Source organism: Larimichthys crocea, chromosome XXIII (genome assembly GCF_000972845.2).
Source record: "Larimichthys crocea isolate SSNF chromosome XXIII, L_crocea_2.0, whole genome shotgun sequence".
Classification (NCBI taxonomy): domain Eukaryota; kingdom Metazoa; phylum Chordata; class Actinopteri; family Sciaenidae; genus Larimichthys; species Larimichthys crocea.
The window spans coordinates 10,017,107-10,033,493 of NC_040033.1; the positions used below are offsets into that span (position 1 = coordinate 10,017,107).

General features: G+C 38.7%; 1 protein-coding gene across 1 annotated transcript in view; it reads right to left on the reverse strand.

The window, feature by feature from the left end:
• The window catches only part of vipr1b (vasoactive intestinal peptide receptor 1b), a 48,153-nt gene that overhangs the window by 18,900 nt on the left and 12,866 nt on the right, over window positions 1-16,387 (reverse strand). Inside the window, exons 4-5 of the mRNA XM_010753044.3 lie at window positions 4,908-5,008; window positions 1,158-1,255 (exon numbers count right to left, since the gene is read on the reverse strand). Coding sequence (XP_010751346.2) covers window positions 1,158-1,255; window positions 4,908-5,008 — 199 coding nt within the window. The remainder of the gene's footprint in view (window positions 1-1,157; window positions 1,256-4,907; window positions 5,009-16,387) is intronic.

The window sequence follows — 16,387 nt, forward strand, 5'->3', positions numbered from 1 at the left end:
AACTGGCAAAAGATGACGAACGAAACTGAACGATATGAAACGAGACGTGATAATATAACAGTGAGACGTAATGATAAGTACTCAATGATGAGACGTAGTGAAACGGTCAACAGAAAATACCGGCGCCTGTCACCCTCTTTGTCCAAACTCCCGCCACCAAGTGCACAGGTAAAATAAGACGCAATCACACCCACAACCTCTGTGCCAATTACCGGAAGTGACGGTGATCTACAAAAAAAGTCTAAACAAATGTGCAAACTATATACACTCCTACAGACTGTATTACTACTGTACTTACATTTACTGTATCATCACTATATTTTAATTACGATTAGCCTGTATTATTATATAAACCTGTATTTTCAATTACAGGATTAGTTTAATTAACAACATTTGTAATCACAAATTTGAAAATTGCAGTTGTTCAATTTCATTACAGCACAGTAAAATATGTTTTTAATTGTAGAATATTAAGATATTAAAATTTCAAACTGTGTCTGTTTATACTGGGCTGAAATAGGCAGCACACAGAAAATCCATAGCACATTTCCAACAACTATAGAACCAAAGGAACTAGTATTATGTGAAGCACGTGTACAGTGTCTATTCATTGTCCTTTAGGGTAAAGAATTTCTATCTAAAGGTCATCTCTCAGTCATTCTTTCCATCAAAACTGTTTCTTCGAGGCGCTTACAGTCACTGACTTGTCAAACATGTAATTACTATACTTCAGATGTATAATCTGCACACCGCTGCAGATATTTGCCATCCAAAGATCAGCACACCGAAATGAATGAAAGTGTCAGCAAGTTTGATTGACAATTTATTTAATTCTAAAATAAAGTATTTGAATCTTCCTTCCTGTCTTTCATATTTTAACATAAGCCTCATATTTCTGTCAACTGCGCTGATCGAAAGTTAACAAATCCCATTTCAGTGTTTGACGCATAAACTGTCATGTTGTCCATATCATATCGCCCAGCAGGAATAATGTCCATGTGTATTATGGTAGATTGCTCAATGCTCTTCACAGGGGTCCTGCAGTGGTGACCGATTTTGTTTTCAGGAGAAGATGTGTGTCTATCAGGAATAAAGTTTCCTTTTCAGACTTTCTCTTCAATCATCTGGTGAGTGTGTCTTACTGTATGTCTACTTACCTGAAGATGCAGAGGATCACAATAGCTGTGGTAAGAGATATGAGGGAGACGCTGTGACCAATGGTGTAGCCAATCTTCACTTGCCAGAAAAACTTGCCCTGATGACAAAAAAAAACACAGTAGAAACGAAGGAAACAAAACTGACACAAAAAGGTTAAAATAATTTGTATAAAACAAAATGATCAGTTTCCATTATTAGTTAAAAAAAGAGTCCTGTGCTGCTTTTTAAGGTAGCAGTCTCCAAAGTGAGGGTCAGGACATTTGGTCAAGTAATGTACGTGAGTACAATTTTAAGATACGTGTACTTTACACAACTGTTTCCATGCTATCAGTACTTTGAACAAAACTCATTGTTGTATATTAAACTACCAAGGATATAATAAAGTAAAGTCGACCGACTGTTTTTTGGTATAATAACAATTGTCTGGAGGGAAGAAAAAGCTGATCGCTATTTAAGGCCCAAAAAACAACAAAAAAATCTAGGTCGGTGCAAGTTTTATTCTTTGAACAAATATTTTCCCCTAAAGTCAGTAATTGCAGTTGAGAGTTATTGTTGTCATTGTTATTATAGGATGCATGCAACTCATGTCTACAGCACATGATCCCTTTACAACCATAAAACAACCATGACTTCAAAAGGCAGCAGCAGATTGATGGGTCCTTATCTCAACAAAATACTCTTTGGGACATCACGACGCAGACAAAAATACTCAGTTTGAGACTCAATACAACCGCTGGCTAAGAAAATAAGCCTAAGTAACGCCTCTTATGTCTAATAGACAAGCAAAATGATTCTCTGACAGCTCTGCTGTTGGGTCCAGGGAATGGCCAGCCTGGGAGCCTTGCGGTTTCATAGTGCGTCCAAGGAGTAATTAAGTTAGAGGATGAAGTTTGAGAATAATTTGATTTTTTAGAATGGGAAAATTATGAATTACTTTTTGGCTTGTTGCCAGGGTTTGGCAAACTAATCCACCCTCGCTCTCAGGACACAGTGGGCCTCCTCTACTGGGAAGAGATATTCCCTCAGTTGATTGATGAGTTTGCGTACAGTGACTACATGGGCAGCAGTGGCTCAGGAGGTAGAGTGGGTTGTCCATTAATTAGATGATTGGTGGTTTGATCCAGTCTGCATGTTGAAGTGTTCTTGAGCAAGATACTGAACTCGCTCGTTGAGGATGCGCCATTGGTGTGGGTGAGGGATTAGTTCCCAAACTGATGAGTAGTTGGCACCTTGCATGGCCAGTGCCTTTATTGTATGAATGTATGTGTGTTTGTGTGTAGTGTAAAAGTGCCTTGAGTGGTCAAAAGACTAGAAAGGCACTGTGTAAATATGGTGGATGCTACACAACCACCATATGAGCCACTTTCATCCAAAAACAATTTTGTTTTTAAAATGTCCTATCACGGGTCAGTCGACCTCGAATATAATATAGTTCAAACAGTGAATGCTACTTAAAAATTGATACCTCTATTAACATGAATTACTGTCTACATGAAAAATCACTCACGGGGCAACTTCTCTGCAGAATGGGTACTTTGATACTGAGTACATTTTGGTGTTGACACCACCACCACTGTACATTGACCTCCACCATAGGAAACAAGATAAACCAAAGGGGTTGTGACATGTAACACAGAAATAATAACAGAATGTTCTTAGTTTGTCAGACCAAAGAAGAAAGTGTTATTAACCACCCAGCCAAATTTGAATAATTAAAAATATCGACAATTTTATGAAGTTAGGTGTCAAAATTAGGTAAAAAAGTTCAGAAAATGACATGACTAACTTTGAAACACTCTAAGCGAGTTCAGAAAATGACATGACTAACTTTGAAACACTCTAAGCGACATGATTTAATCTCTATCTCCCTGCTAGGGGCTCAGGGTGGCCTCAGCGTGTCATCGAGCCACCCTTTAAGGACCGCCCAAAAAAATCCTGGACTGAAAACTGGTGAAAAACTGTTTTAACCTCTAACTCCACATTTCAGTAATATATTGTTCAAAGTCTTTTCACGTGTTTTCAGCAACTATTTTCCAACATATTTAATATATTTTGAAAGAAATCTCAGAATTGCCTTTAAACAGACTTTACCCAGTACTGTACACAATAATAGTAATAGTACACAATGTTGCTGCCTTGGTAATGTATGCTTTGTGCTTGATGAAAATGAGTCGCGCATGCTCTCGCTTACAGAGGTATTAAGTATGAAAAAAGACGGACATCGAATTCCTTTTAGAGTACTTCACCAGTCGGTTCCCTCCTGACTTCCTATGTGGCATACTAATGAGGCTCCCTCTGTGAATCACAGAGCAGAGTGTCCACCCAGAAAGCTTTTACCACCATGTAGAGCACATCCACTCTTCAGCCTGCTCCACCTTCATCAACACAGACAAGATTAGCTCTCTCTGTATTAAACTGGAAAAGACATACATTTGATGTATTTATTCCCTTCCTTAGCCTGAAAACAACATGAATAACCTCTAATGATTCATAATGCGTGATAATAACTCAGCCAGCCTTGAAAGTGTTGTGCTTCGAAAACACGCGCTTGCTTCAGCAAACAATTTACTTTTAAGGTAGTCTGGATGTTTTTAATTTTTAGTTCATGGATTATGTGCATAAAAAAAGAAGAAGGGATCGATATCTTTGAAGTTTGCTAATTCGCCTTCTTGCTGAGAGTTCAATACCACTCTCGTCTGTGGATATAATAAAAAAATTTTTTATAATAATAATACTGGATTAAGACAATGCAATGTGAAATGAGTCAGTCACAATACGAACCAACCACTGATTCTAACAACTCTTCAATTGTCGTCAGTCTTTCAGGACAGACAGACAAAGTTAGCGACTAAGTGGCAAACATAATGGAAACAGATATTTCTCATTGTGTGTCGGTGGGGAGCAGAGGTTCTCAAACTGTGAGGTTGATTTTTGTGAGTCATTAATCATCCGAAGCTCACTTCGACCAGCTGAAAAGTTAAAGGACTTGTTCAGTTAACTCTGCCACAAGCTGAAACCACCAGGAAGAGCGCTGCGTGTAATGACAGCAATGGCGTCCCAAACACTTTTTTCCCTACAGCCTTACATTGTAAAGGAAGCGTCTGTAATACAGACAAGCTGAGTTCAGTCCGCTACAGTTTTTTAAATATTTCATCATGAATCTGCTGCCACTGTTTTTCAAACTATGGTATGAGTAACGCTGGTGGTATGTGACTTCCCTGTAAAAAACTTCAATATCTGCCTGATACATAGTTACATTTTTGCCTGTAACACACACACCTGAGCTTAGATGTGACTAAGACATAGTAAGCAGAAGTGAAATCAGCAGTTACAAAAAATTCTGCAATCGTGGCTCCAAATGGGAAATATCAGGAAGAGGAGTGCAGATAAGGAGTACTGCTTTCCAACAAATTATCTCCAGTTCTTGAACCGGTTCCATTAAGGATTCAACAGTAAATAAATAATCTTCATGAATTGTCTGTAGCTGAACAGAGTCAGCCTATACTACTGTATTTTAACATAATGGTGGGACTTTGAGAGCGTAATATTTATTAGAAGTATTAAAAAGTTTGAGAAGCAGGTCAGTTAAGGTAGGAGGAGGTAGGAGAAGAGTCTAATGTGCTAATTAAATTCTTCTTGGCCACTGGCTCTTTATTTTGTTTCACACTAGGCTGCTGAGTTCATTCACAATTGGACTATTTAGTATCTGTTCCGTTGCCTCTTATAGACAATTACAGCAATTTACTCACATCATCGCTAGTGCTGTTGAGATTGTATCCACAGTTCACGGCGATGTCTAATGGATGCATCTCGGTCCAACCGTCTGCCGTGCAGGTCTTGGAGAGGTTACCTGGAGATTGAGAATACATACAGAAGATTTCTCTTTATCTTCTCTAACAAGTTAGGTTTAAAATTCATCCAGTGTGCTGCTGCTGCTGCTGCTGCTGTGCGACATAGTGACATTTTCACTGACCTCATATACTGGCTTGTTGTGTCACTGCGAACAACGAGAAACGACAAAATGCTGCATGATTTTCTCCCACTAATGTGAGCCATTATTGATTCATGTATTATCTGTGTCTGCAGAAAGGCACTTGGCTATCACTGATATTGATGCTCTGATGCTCATCTTTTCACTCATCCAACCACATGTAAAGATTAACAAGCATATGAGGAAATATTAACAGACCGTTATGTTTTTCATTCATATGTATAAGAGACATGGGGAAGCAGCTGGGGTGGATATTTTGGGTGAAGTTTAGGCACTTTGGTTGGGTTTGGAATCGTGGTTGCTGTAAAACACTGCAGGCTTTTTCTGTATTAAAGCAAGTCCAGGATTTCTTCCATAACCATAATCGAGTTCCATTAGTGACAAAACATATTTCTAAAGAAGTTAAATCATGTTGCCGTTTCTATATAAACACATATTGAATTGCACAACCTGATATTTTGTTGGAAAACAGTTGACAGTCTCAATATTTTGGGTTATTGTTTAAAACCTGATAACAACGCCAACGCCATTCAGGTAGCACCTTCCTTCTTTCATCTCTGGATTTCACCACCAACTATATTATATTCAAACAGTAACATGTTTATGAAGTATACTGTGTCACTGCTGGACTAGCTGAATAGTTTGTTTGTTTTCTGTTGTGCTGAAATCAGGGGTTTGTTTCAACCTTTGTCCTTAACATCAAATATTGAAACAAAAGTTGGACACTTTTATTATATTTTTTTCTACATTTCTTTGTTTACATCCTGACTCTGTAATGATTGTAGGAAACAGGGCCATCTAGAGTCGTGGCGTCTGGTGGTTCATTTGTATTCATATTGATTCTCAATGCAATTGTACTTATTATTTGGCCTGCGTTCTTATTTTCCATTGTTGCTGACTTGTTGCTTTTCTTTGGCTTCTTTTATAGATGGCTGAAATGATTCTCCGTAGCCGAGAATATAAATGTGATATGACTCCTAATGCATTACTGTAAGAACATCCAGGTTATCATTTCATTCCACTGCATTAGAAATAACCTGTTATTCTCTCTGCCAAAGATGTACTTAACTGCCGATGTACCGAGACAAGCACCAGTCTGTTATTTGGTTTATTCATGGGAGATCTTCATGGTTTATTCATTTTTTGGGGGGGCATTGAAGGTTCATGTAAACAGCTTAACCCAAATGAGACCTTGACCAAAATGTGACCAAAGCCAACTTGCTTTGTGCATGTAAACTTAGTCAATTATGTCCAAGCGTTATCATATGCAGGCACTGAGCTGTGGAGGAAAGCATGTGCAGCAGGAGGTTGGTATCTAGAAATCCTGCTCAGCTAGGAAAAGGTTTTATTTCGTCACTGATGTGGCTGTATTTGAGCATCATGCTGGGATGATGGGATGAATTCTCCTTTATTTTCTCTCTTATTTCACCCTCAATCCATTCCTCTATTAACCAAATACACTCTCTGTAGGTTTGCTACACACACACACACACACACACAGACAGTCAAACACTCCCTGCATCAGTCTCATTAAGCCGCTCTCACCAGAGGGGTTTTAAAAGTGGTACTGTAAGAAGGCATAGACTGAATCCTTCTGAATATCCTGAATGAAGTGAAGTCATCTTTCCGGCCTATGGACTCATTTGTAGTCAGGGTGGTACACTTCCAGTCTTTTTAACAGATTTATTGCTGCACTGCAGAATATTGCAGGATGGGGAAGCAAAGGGAAGGACAGAAAAGCACCTGAAAGCAGAGTGGCTCCACCTTGACTCAAGGCCATTTCACGAATAGTTTAATACACTTGTATGAATTATAAAAAACTACTTCAAACATACCTTTTATATATATGAACTGCAATATCTTTTGCTACGTACCAGGCAACATGATGTCTTTGACACATATTAGTCTGGTTCCCATCGTTTGCACTCAGAAAGAGTCTCAAATGATATGATATCTATATGAAGTGTGAGTTTTCTTACTGTTGAAGCTCAGCACATCTTTTAATAATCCGCAGTGCTTTTTCAATTGCTTTTGTTGAGTCAACCTCAAGGTTCGGTCCTTGGACCTGTTCTGCTGACCTGTATGTATTTCACCTCAGACAGATTAAGAGTATAGAATAAGATACATTACAGAATAAGATACACAGATGATATTCAGCTTTACATCTTATCTAATTTAGTTTTAGATAACTAGAAAAAAAACGAAACACAAGTTCTGTTCAACCCAGTCTTCTGTTAAATTCCCAAGGTAGATTCAGACTCTGTCAAGTGTTTGATTTGTTTCTATTTTTTCCAGTTGAGGAACAACTCTGGCCTATTCAAGAAGCTTTTATCTCGTCCTGTCTCGACTATTAGAATTATTGGAACTTCACCTTCCTCAGCGAAGCGTCCTTGGATCGGTTACAAGCGCACCAAAATGCTGCTTTTGACCAAGCCTGCTAAAAGGTCTCACTGATTTTGATTTCTTTTCAGCCGCTCCCCATCAAACTCAGAATCCAATTCAAGGTGATATCTTACAGAGCTCTGCCTGGTGGGGCTCCTGCCTACACTAGAGATGTACTGCAGACTTATAATACCAGAAAATCTCTGAGGGGTTTGTTTCTTATTCATTGATTCAGGCTTAAAACTAAAGGAGACTGTGCTTTTTGAGGTTGTGGCTCCTTTCTGACATCTGATCTTTAAAAAGCAACACAGGAGCATTGTAGCATGGTATTTTAAACATTTAATAATCACATCAACTCTTCACAAAATTAACAATATAATCGCAAAAACTAAAGATTTATGGGATTTACGGTTATTTTTTAGATATAATTATACTCTTTTTACTTGTGTCTTGTTCTGTTGAACAAATTAAAACATTATTTAAATATTTTGAAAAAAATAAATATCTCTAACTATTTTTCACTGTTGTACAACACCAAGATATTCAAAGCTTTCTTATCTGTTACTGTAATATCAGATTTAAATCTACATGCAGATAAACTTTGGATCAAGGAACCACAGATAAATTTAGGGGGTGATATGATCTCTACTTTCAGATGTTTTTAGGATGTGATGAGGCGTTTTTTTTTTTTGTTTTTTTTACTGTGGTATCAACAAAGAAAGAGAGATGCTTTTGTCTGGATGCTTTTCCTTTTTTTTTTTTTAAATGTCAGGAAATATATTTAACTTTTGTTAAAGTAATGGGGATGGAGCCTGAGAAAACAGTTTCCAAACACATTATTTCAACACTAACAGTACTGTCTTCATATGAACAGATGCTGTTTGTCCATGTACTGTTGATACAGTTTGTGCAGACTTGTTTTTCTTCACAAAGACAAACAGAGGAAGAAAAAGAGCTCACAGACAGCCAACTTCTTCCAAGACTCCCATTACCACCAACAGCAGTTTAATCTCTGAATCCTCACGCAGGAAGAATGTTTTCGTCAGGACAATGTCCTGGATGATGCATGTCCTGATGCAAGCGGCTGTCATGACATTTTCCTGTATGTCACAGAAGAAAGTGTAAGTGGAGCATGAATCATCGGCCACAGCGTTGAGCCATTTGCAGAAAAAAAGATGACCCCGCCAAGCTGGGTCATGCTCACCTGAGATAACATTTCTTCAACTGTCATTTACAACTTTACTTTTGAGGACATTCCTGCTCACTAGATGTGTCTAGATCACTATATGTCATTCATAATAAGCGGCTGGGGAAAGTGGGGCAAATTGCATTTTCATTCAATCATGGCTGACTTTAAACATTCCTGGTCATCTCTGTGGAGAATCTGTCAGTATGTTGAGCGAAACATATCGAGCGGAGAGATACAGATAGCACCAGAATCCCTCATGAATCAGGTGAGGTGGATGATTGATTAGCTGTAGTAAAGCATGAGCGATAACAGCATGTTTTCAGGTATAAATAAGAAGGTTTGCGACGTGGCGTTGCACCTAAAAGGCATCAACCTGCTGGAGCTCTGTTGGAAATTGTGTTACAAGAGTGTCAGAATGCTAATATTTGCCCATTTGCACTAAACAAAAAGTGCAACAGATGCTGATTGAGATGTTATAAGTTTGTCAGGTATTCGCCAAATTTAAATTGTCCGCCCTGAGGTTGAGTTAATGTATTAATTTGACCTCAGGGCGACATGAACATCTATCCATCCATCTATCCCAGCTACTTAGAGGCAGGGTACACCTGGACAAGTCGCCAGCTTAGTGAAGGGCAGGGCACACCTATGGCCAATTTAGTCACTAATTTCACCAGTTCACCTGTTAATTGCATGTGTTTGGACTGTAGGGGGAAGCTGGAGTACCCAGAGAGAACCCCAAGGCTTGAACCAGGAACCTTCTTGATGTGAGGCGACAGTGCTAACCACTGTGAATGTCTGCACCAGATTTCATAATAGTCCAAGTCACCCCAGTCAATAGGATACATCATCTGGGGAGCATGAATATTTCAACCAAACGAGCCACACTGCTAAAATTCAACAAATATTTAACAAGTCCTCCAAATTAAACAACTCCTCTCCAGCAGCAGGATGACATCATTCGTCCGTGCTTTTCATAAACCCCTTTTCATGATGTGACGCTGCATTCAGGTGTGGCGAGGTTCATGTATGAAAGAGTCTTTGTAGTTGAGGATTTAGAGAGATTTTCCTACAGTTTCAGTCCGTGTCTGTTTCTCTCCAGAGGAGTTTATCTCGAGCTGTTTCCATCTCATTATATTTGCTTTGAGTTTGAAGGTTAATTCCTGCTGTATTTGCACGCAATATTTTTTTCCATTATTGAAGCAATTTATTGCAGGTTTCTAAAAGAAATTCACTCACACAGTTAACTGACACCAGCACACCCCGATCTCTGTGTGACTTTACTGTCTTTTGTATACTTCCAGCATTATTCAGAACTGAACTGTGTTAGATGCAAAGTATAATCACACACAGACGAGCAGCCATAGTCGGGTTTAAAAATGAAAGATTAATTGCTGTGATGTCTGCTTGGCTGAGTGGTTTAACACTAAGTGGGACTGGCAAGGAAAAGAAAATCCACTTTAGTTGTAAAATGGCACAGAACTAATGAATAGTTGATCATTGTAATGCAGAAAACATATGCAAATGTATTGTTTCTCAAAATACACATATGTTATTGTGTGTGCACCTATGTGTGTAGGTCTGCAAGTGTTTTATCACAGCTTTGTAGCCGAGGCAACATTAACTGTTGCTGAAAGATGGTTTTAAGTAGCTTAGTCAAGTTACTGGATTTTTTTTGTGTGTGTGCAAACTGGCTGTGGTTCCTTTTTACCAAAGACGAGATGAGGTGAATCAAGGTAAAAAGCTATCACTGATTTTTCCTTATTAAAGTTAAAGCAATTACAAACAAGGGGAGATAAATAGAGAAGTCAATCAATGTGAAGATGTGGGTTGTGCAGAGAGAGCCGCAACTCAATATCCAGAAAAGGTCATGAATATTTTTGTACTTTCAGCATGTATGAAAGAGATTTTCAATCCAAAATGCCATTTGCTTCCCACACCGCCTCGTCTGACAAAAGGATGGCTGGTTTCAAAGAGTTTGTGTGTAACAATTTGAAAAATTTGGCTTCACCTGCTCATTATTATTTTTTGTCCTAAATCACTCAATCGCCCATTTGGACCTTCAGAAGAAAGATAATAAATTCCTGTGTGCCGACAACATGTTTACATTAAATAGGAACAGAACTAAACAGAAACGTTAACTAGACTGAACTCTTCTTCTCTTCTGACCTCTCAAAGTGCTTCTACACTACATATCTCATTCACCAGTTAACATGCATTCATACACGGATGGCACTGGCTGCCAGGCAACATGCCAACTGCTCCTCAGTTTTTGGGAGCTAACCATTCATACATACATTTTGTACACTTCAACATGCATCCAGTCGCTTTGGATAAAAGCGTCAGCTAAATTACTAAATGTAAATGTAAACATGCAGACTGGAGGACCTGCTCTACTCTAGCCTGAGTACTGAGCGTCAACCATCTTTGCAAATAATAAAATCGAATGCAACATGTCTTTTCTTATATATAAATAGTATATAACACAATGATTAATGTCTGTTTGTGTCTGCAGTACTGCGGATGTTGTACTGGACCGTTGTGGGGGAAAAGGGTCTCGATTTTCCAGTCCATCTACGTCCCACTACGTTTGGGTAGTGACCAGAAAGACTGAGGCTGTGGCTGAAAAGAGTTTCCTCTGCTGGGCGATTGGTCTCAGCCTTAGACATATGGTAAGAAGCTCGGACATCCGGGGCGAGCTCGGAGTAGAAGCACTGCTGAAATAGCTCAAGCATTTGTTTAGGATGCCCCCTGGGTGCCTCCCTTTGAAGCTGTTCCAGGCACGTCCAACTGGGAAGAGACCCCGGGGAAGACCCAGAACCTGCTGGAGGGACTATATAGCCCATCTAGCCTGGGAACGCCTTGGGATCCCATAGGAGGAGCTGGAATGTGTTGCTGGGGAGGACGTCTTTAACGCCCTGTTAAGCCTGTTGACACAGCAACCCAACTACGGATAAGTGGAAGAGGATGGATGGATGGATGGATGGATGGATGGATGGATGGATGGATGGATGGATGGATGGATGATTGTCTTTCCCTTTAAAGACTAATGCTACACTTTTATATGCATAAACCACCGTTGCTTTTGTGATTTGGGCGTTGCTTTGCGATTGCTTCTAACTTTTCATGCTTTGAAAAATCTGCTTTGAAAAGGACGAAAAATGTTCATGAATGTTCAGAAGTGTCATCAAAAACTGTTGCCCAGTTGACTGATTGCACTATAAATGCTAATGTACTTGTTTTTTTTCTTTGATGATTAACGACTGTCAGAAGAAAAAATCATACCGGACAAGCAGAATAAACAAACTGTCATGATTTGTTCCACAGTTCACAGAAAAATTTTGTTTAGATGATTTATGACAAACCCGGGCAGTCATCTATCATTTTGGTTCTGCCTCAGTGGGAAATAAAGGTCTCAGGACTTCATGTGTATTCATTCTTGTGGCAAGGGAAATCAGACAACAAATTACTTCAATAACAGGAAAAACGGAGTGTTCGCTTCAATATCCGTCCAAATGTTTTGAAGCTCTCATGGCTCCCAATTACATGAAAATATGTCTCCACCTCACAAAGAACCGGTTCTCATTAAAGTCCAAATTGCTTATTATGCTGAGATATATCTACAATGAATATTAGAGTGGTAAACGTGTATCAGTTGTGCTCACTGATACTGATATACATATATCAAATTCAAATCACTATCACAGTTCAGTTCACTAAGAACTCAAGCCCTGATAATCGAAGTGAAATTCAGCATGCGAGGAGAAATAATAAAACATATTTAAGAGTTGAGTGAAGAATTGTGATGTTCTGCTTATTAGTAATGTCAAATCACGTACATGTGGTCATTTTTTAAGGAATATTCAACAGTTATTGTACTGAAAAGCCAAAACAGTCTCCGTGATGGACTATTTTTACTTCACAAGCTTTAAACTCTGCCATCGATACATGTGGGGTATAAAGTGCATCTCTGATGTGTCACATTACCTCATGTCTCTAATTTTCTCTTTGACTCTCTAAGATGCTAATGCCTGTTTGAGTGCAGCGACACTCACAGAGGAGATCACAGAAGAAGAAGAAGAAGAAAAGAAGACACATTAGCATGCACCTGTGGCTCAGGGATCATATTTCAAAGTTTACTGGATGTTTACCTGTTTTTTTCACACCGACGAAATATGTACTGTTTTTTTTTTTGGAGAGGGGATACAAAAATCCCAAAATTGTAGCTGGAGTAAAAAACTGTCGTGAATGATCAGAGCATGAAAAGGGGCCCAGAAAAACGCTGCTGCCAACTGTTTCTCCTAAATGCCTAATCATCCCATTAAATAAATGTAAAGGAACGATTCAACAGTTCGACTGCTACCGCACTCACGTCTATATAAATATGAAGCCTGTTAGTTTAGTTTAGCATAAGGACTGGAAAAGGTTAGCGTGGCTTTGTTAAAAAGAAACAAAATCTGCCTACAAGCACCTCAAAAGCTCAACCCAACCCTCCCGAAAACCACTTGTAGTTTTTTTCACTTCAGTCTCTGTACGGATTAAACTAAAAAAAATGATGTGCTCTGGCTGAACAACAGCCCAGTTGGTGTGCAACGTAAAGGAGCGTGAAGCATTTCGCTCTGTGTGTGTCAAAATTGCAAAGTGGATTAGATGTGATGCATACTTGTGCTTAAAAAAAAAAATACTACAAAACGACTTAATTACAGTAACAGTAAGAATTGTTGGGCAGGCAGGGGCTACACTAAAGCAAAGTTTATTACAGCATATTTATAGTTTGTATGTGTTTTATAGTATGCATTCATCATTTCTACTGTAAGATCAAAGTGAAACTAGGAAACAAAAAGAAATAATAGCTGCCAAGATTTAGGCGACTAAAAGTAATTGTTCCTCTAGAGTCGGAGCGACAAAGGTAGCAGGGAGTAAATGAGGATTAATGAAACATTTTAGGTGGAAAAAAACTTTGAATAAAATTGTCAAAGGTAGCAGATGTTAACACAGATGTGCACAGCATAACATAAAACATGGACACAGAGAGGGGAGAAATAAATGTGACACTTCACTCCTTCCACCCTTTAAACTGAAAAACCTGCTGATACCCATTTCAACTGCAAGATTGCTACCCAGGTTAGGTCATATTCATCTCATTGGGGGTCTGAATCTTTACAGTATACATTTCACAGTGATCTATAAAGTATTGGTTACCTGAAGTAAAAGCCCCATCAGCCCCATCTGCAGTAGTTATAGTAAATAGTTGGATATTACATCTCTCAGTCGGGGGGCAAGAATGAGCATCGACTCGCTCAGTCACAGACGAAGAAGCTCAAGAGGAGCAGGTAAGAAAGCTGAAGGGAAAAATAGCCCAGAGGTGTTGAAAAGAAGAAATGGATATCCATCAGCAGAGATCTGAAATCACTCTGAGAGGAGGGGAAAAAGGATCTGAAGGAAAGGTTTGAGTCAGGCAGCATCAGAGAAAATATCCAAACCGATTGCTCATGCTGATCTACACCACCACACACCAGTCTGCTGCACTGTAGTGTGTGTGTAATTTACTGTAATAACCCAATATTCAATTCAAGTCAAGTTCACAGTAAGGTAAAAACATGCCAAAACACATTCACAGCTGTAATTACCTCTGACTCCATTCTGCCTCATTAAACTATAAACATTTAAAAAACATATGTTGATCAAAGAGCTACACAAAGTCTGACAACATCCGAGTAGCACAATAAAAAATTTTTAAAAATCCTAACATGTAACTAGATGAACTGAACTGAAAGTAAAAGTTAAGATGTGATGGAAGGTCTCTTTCAGAGAATAGCAGCCACAAGACTGTAAGCAGTCACCCTGTGAAATTGGAGAAAGCTACCGGGTGTGTAATGACGGAGGGAATGAGAGGTCTGGGGGTCAAACAGGAACATAAAAGCTCTGATGTATGCTATCAGGAGAGTAAATATAGGTCTTTAAAAAACAGCTACTGGAATCCATTGAAGAGAAAACATGGGTGCTGCGGCCTCTTCACGGACCAGTAGGACACAGAGAAAAAACAAGCAGTTAATACCGAGAATATTACAACAAAATAATTTAAACAGGAGAGGATAAAGACACAAGAATTAGGATTTGTTTTAGGAAATAACTCCAACGATGATTGGAATGACTGAAGAAGAAACAAATCGGATTACAGCCCTGAACCTTTTCTCAAACTTAAATACAGATTAAACAAATCACCAGTCTTTGACGTAATGCCTCAAGGAAAGAATGAACACGTCTTGAAAGGCTTATTCGCTCTCTTCACATACATCTCAGGATTATTTGAATACATAAAGTAAGATAAAGAAGAGGATACAATGAAGATGAGAGTCCACTACAGAGTCTGTCCAGGTAGGGAGTTCACCGGATGCCACATGCTGCCATCTATCAGAGCCCATGGTTCCCTAAAGCAACCTTTGCTGGTAGAAATTGGTATTTTTTATTTTTATCAGTTTGTTCACGAGTTTGTTATTATTACAGTACTTATGATCATAGCGAGACGACATCAGCATAACAGCCAATTAATGTTATCACACACTAAACTTCCTGTGAAAAAAAATACAACCCAGCTTCATGTGAAGGCAGCACAGACACCAAATTCATTAAGAACTATAGATTAGTTACTTACACAAGTATAAGAAACATAATTCACAATTTAATCGAAGGAAATGTCCATTTATGAGTACATAATTCACAATTTAATCGAAGGAAATGTCCATTTATGAGTAACCTAGCAACAGTGTTCTTTCATCTTGAAGGACGTAAAGGATCCTCACCGTTGTCAAAAACACATTTGCATGAATATAAAAGACGTCATCTGCTGTGACACCAAGTCGACTCGCCGTTTAAAAAGACTGGGGGTGACAATGTCCGTGTAATTTTTTCTTTCAATCTTGAAGGCTACACAGTGAAGAATGGAGGCTGTTGTTGAAAATATATATTTTTTTTTTTATCAGGCAGGCGAGGGAGCAAAAGTTTTGACGGTGCAGGTATTGAGAGCAACTTTGAAAAACTCAAAGAATCTGCAGGCGGCTGAGGAGTTTGACAAAGTGAGAGCATCAAGCAGTGATAGGAGGTTTTGACAGAAAGGGGAACATCAGAATAACTAAGAAAACTAAGAGGCACAGACCTATTTTTTTTTATTGTTACTATACTTATTTAAACATTGGATTAATGTGAAAGAACCATATAAAATAATGTTGGTCTTGTACTGCGTAAAAAACAAATTTGAGGTCTCACTTTGGAGTGAGAACCATAAAAAGAATCTAAAAATGGGTCAGGAGGAAAATAAATCAAGTAACAGACAAGTTATCAAGAACTTCTCCGGGTACAGAGATGAGGAGCGATTCAAAAATCATAAAAATTTGGTGATGTTTCTTTTTCTTATCTCTGTTTGGTGTATCCTGTTGACCCGCTTTCTCTGTGCTTCTTCCAAGACAAAGGTTAAAGGATCAGCTGGATTCCTCCTTGTTTTCTTAGACCCTGACTATAATCTGTGTCTGAGTGTACATGCACAATTTAAGTATGGTCTTTCATTTGGCTCGTGTAAACACTGCCTATTGTTTACAGTCACATGGATTAACTTCTATCCAGGGTTAGAGGTACCTGGAGAAGCCCCAATATCTATTTAAAAACAGCCAGTT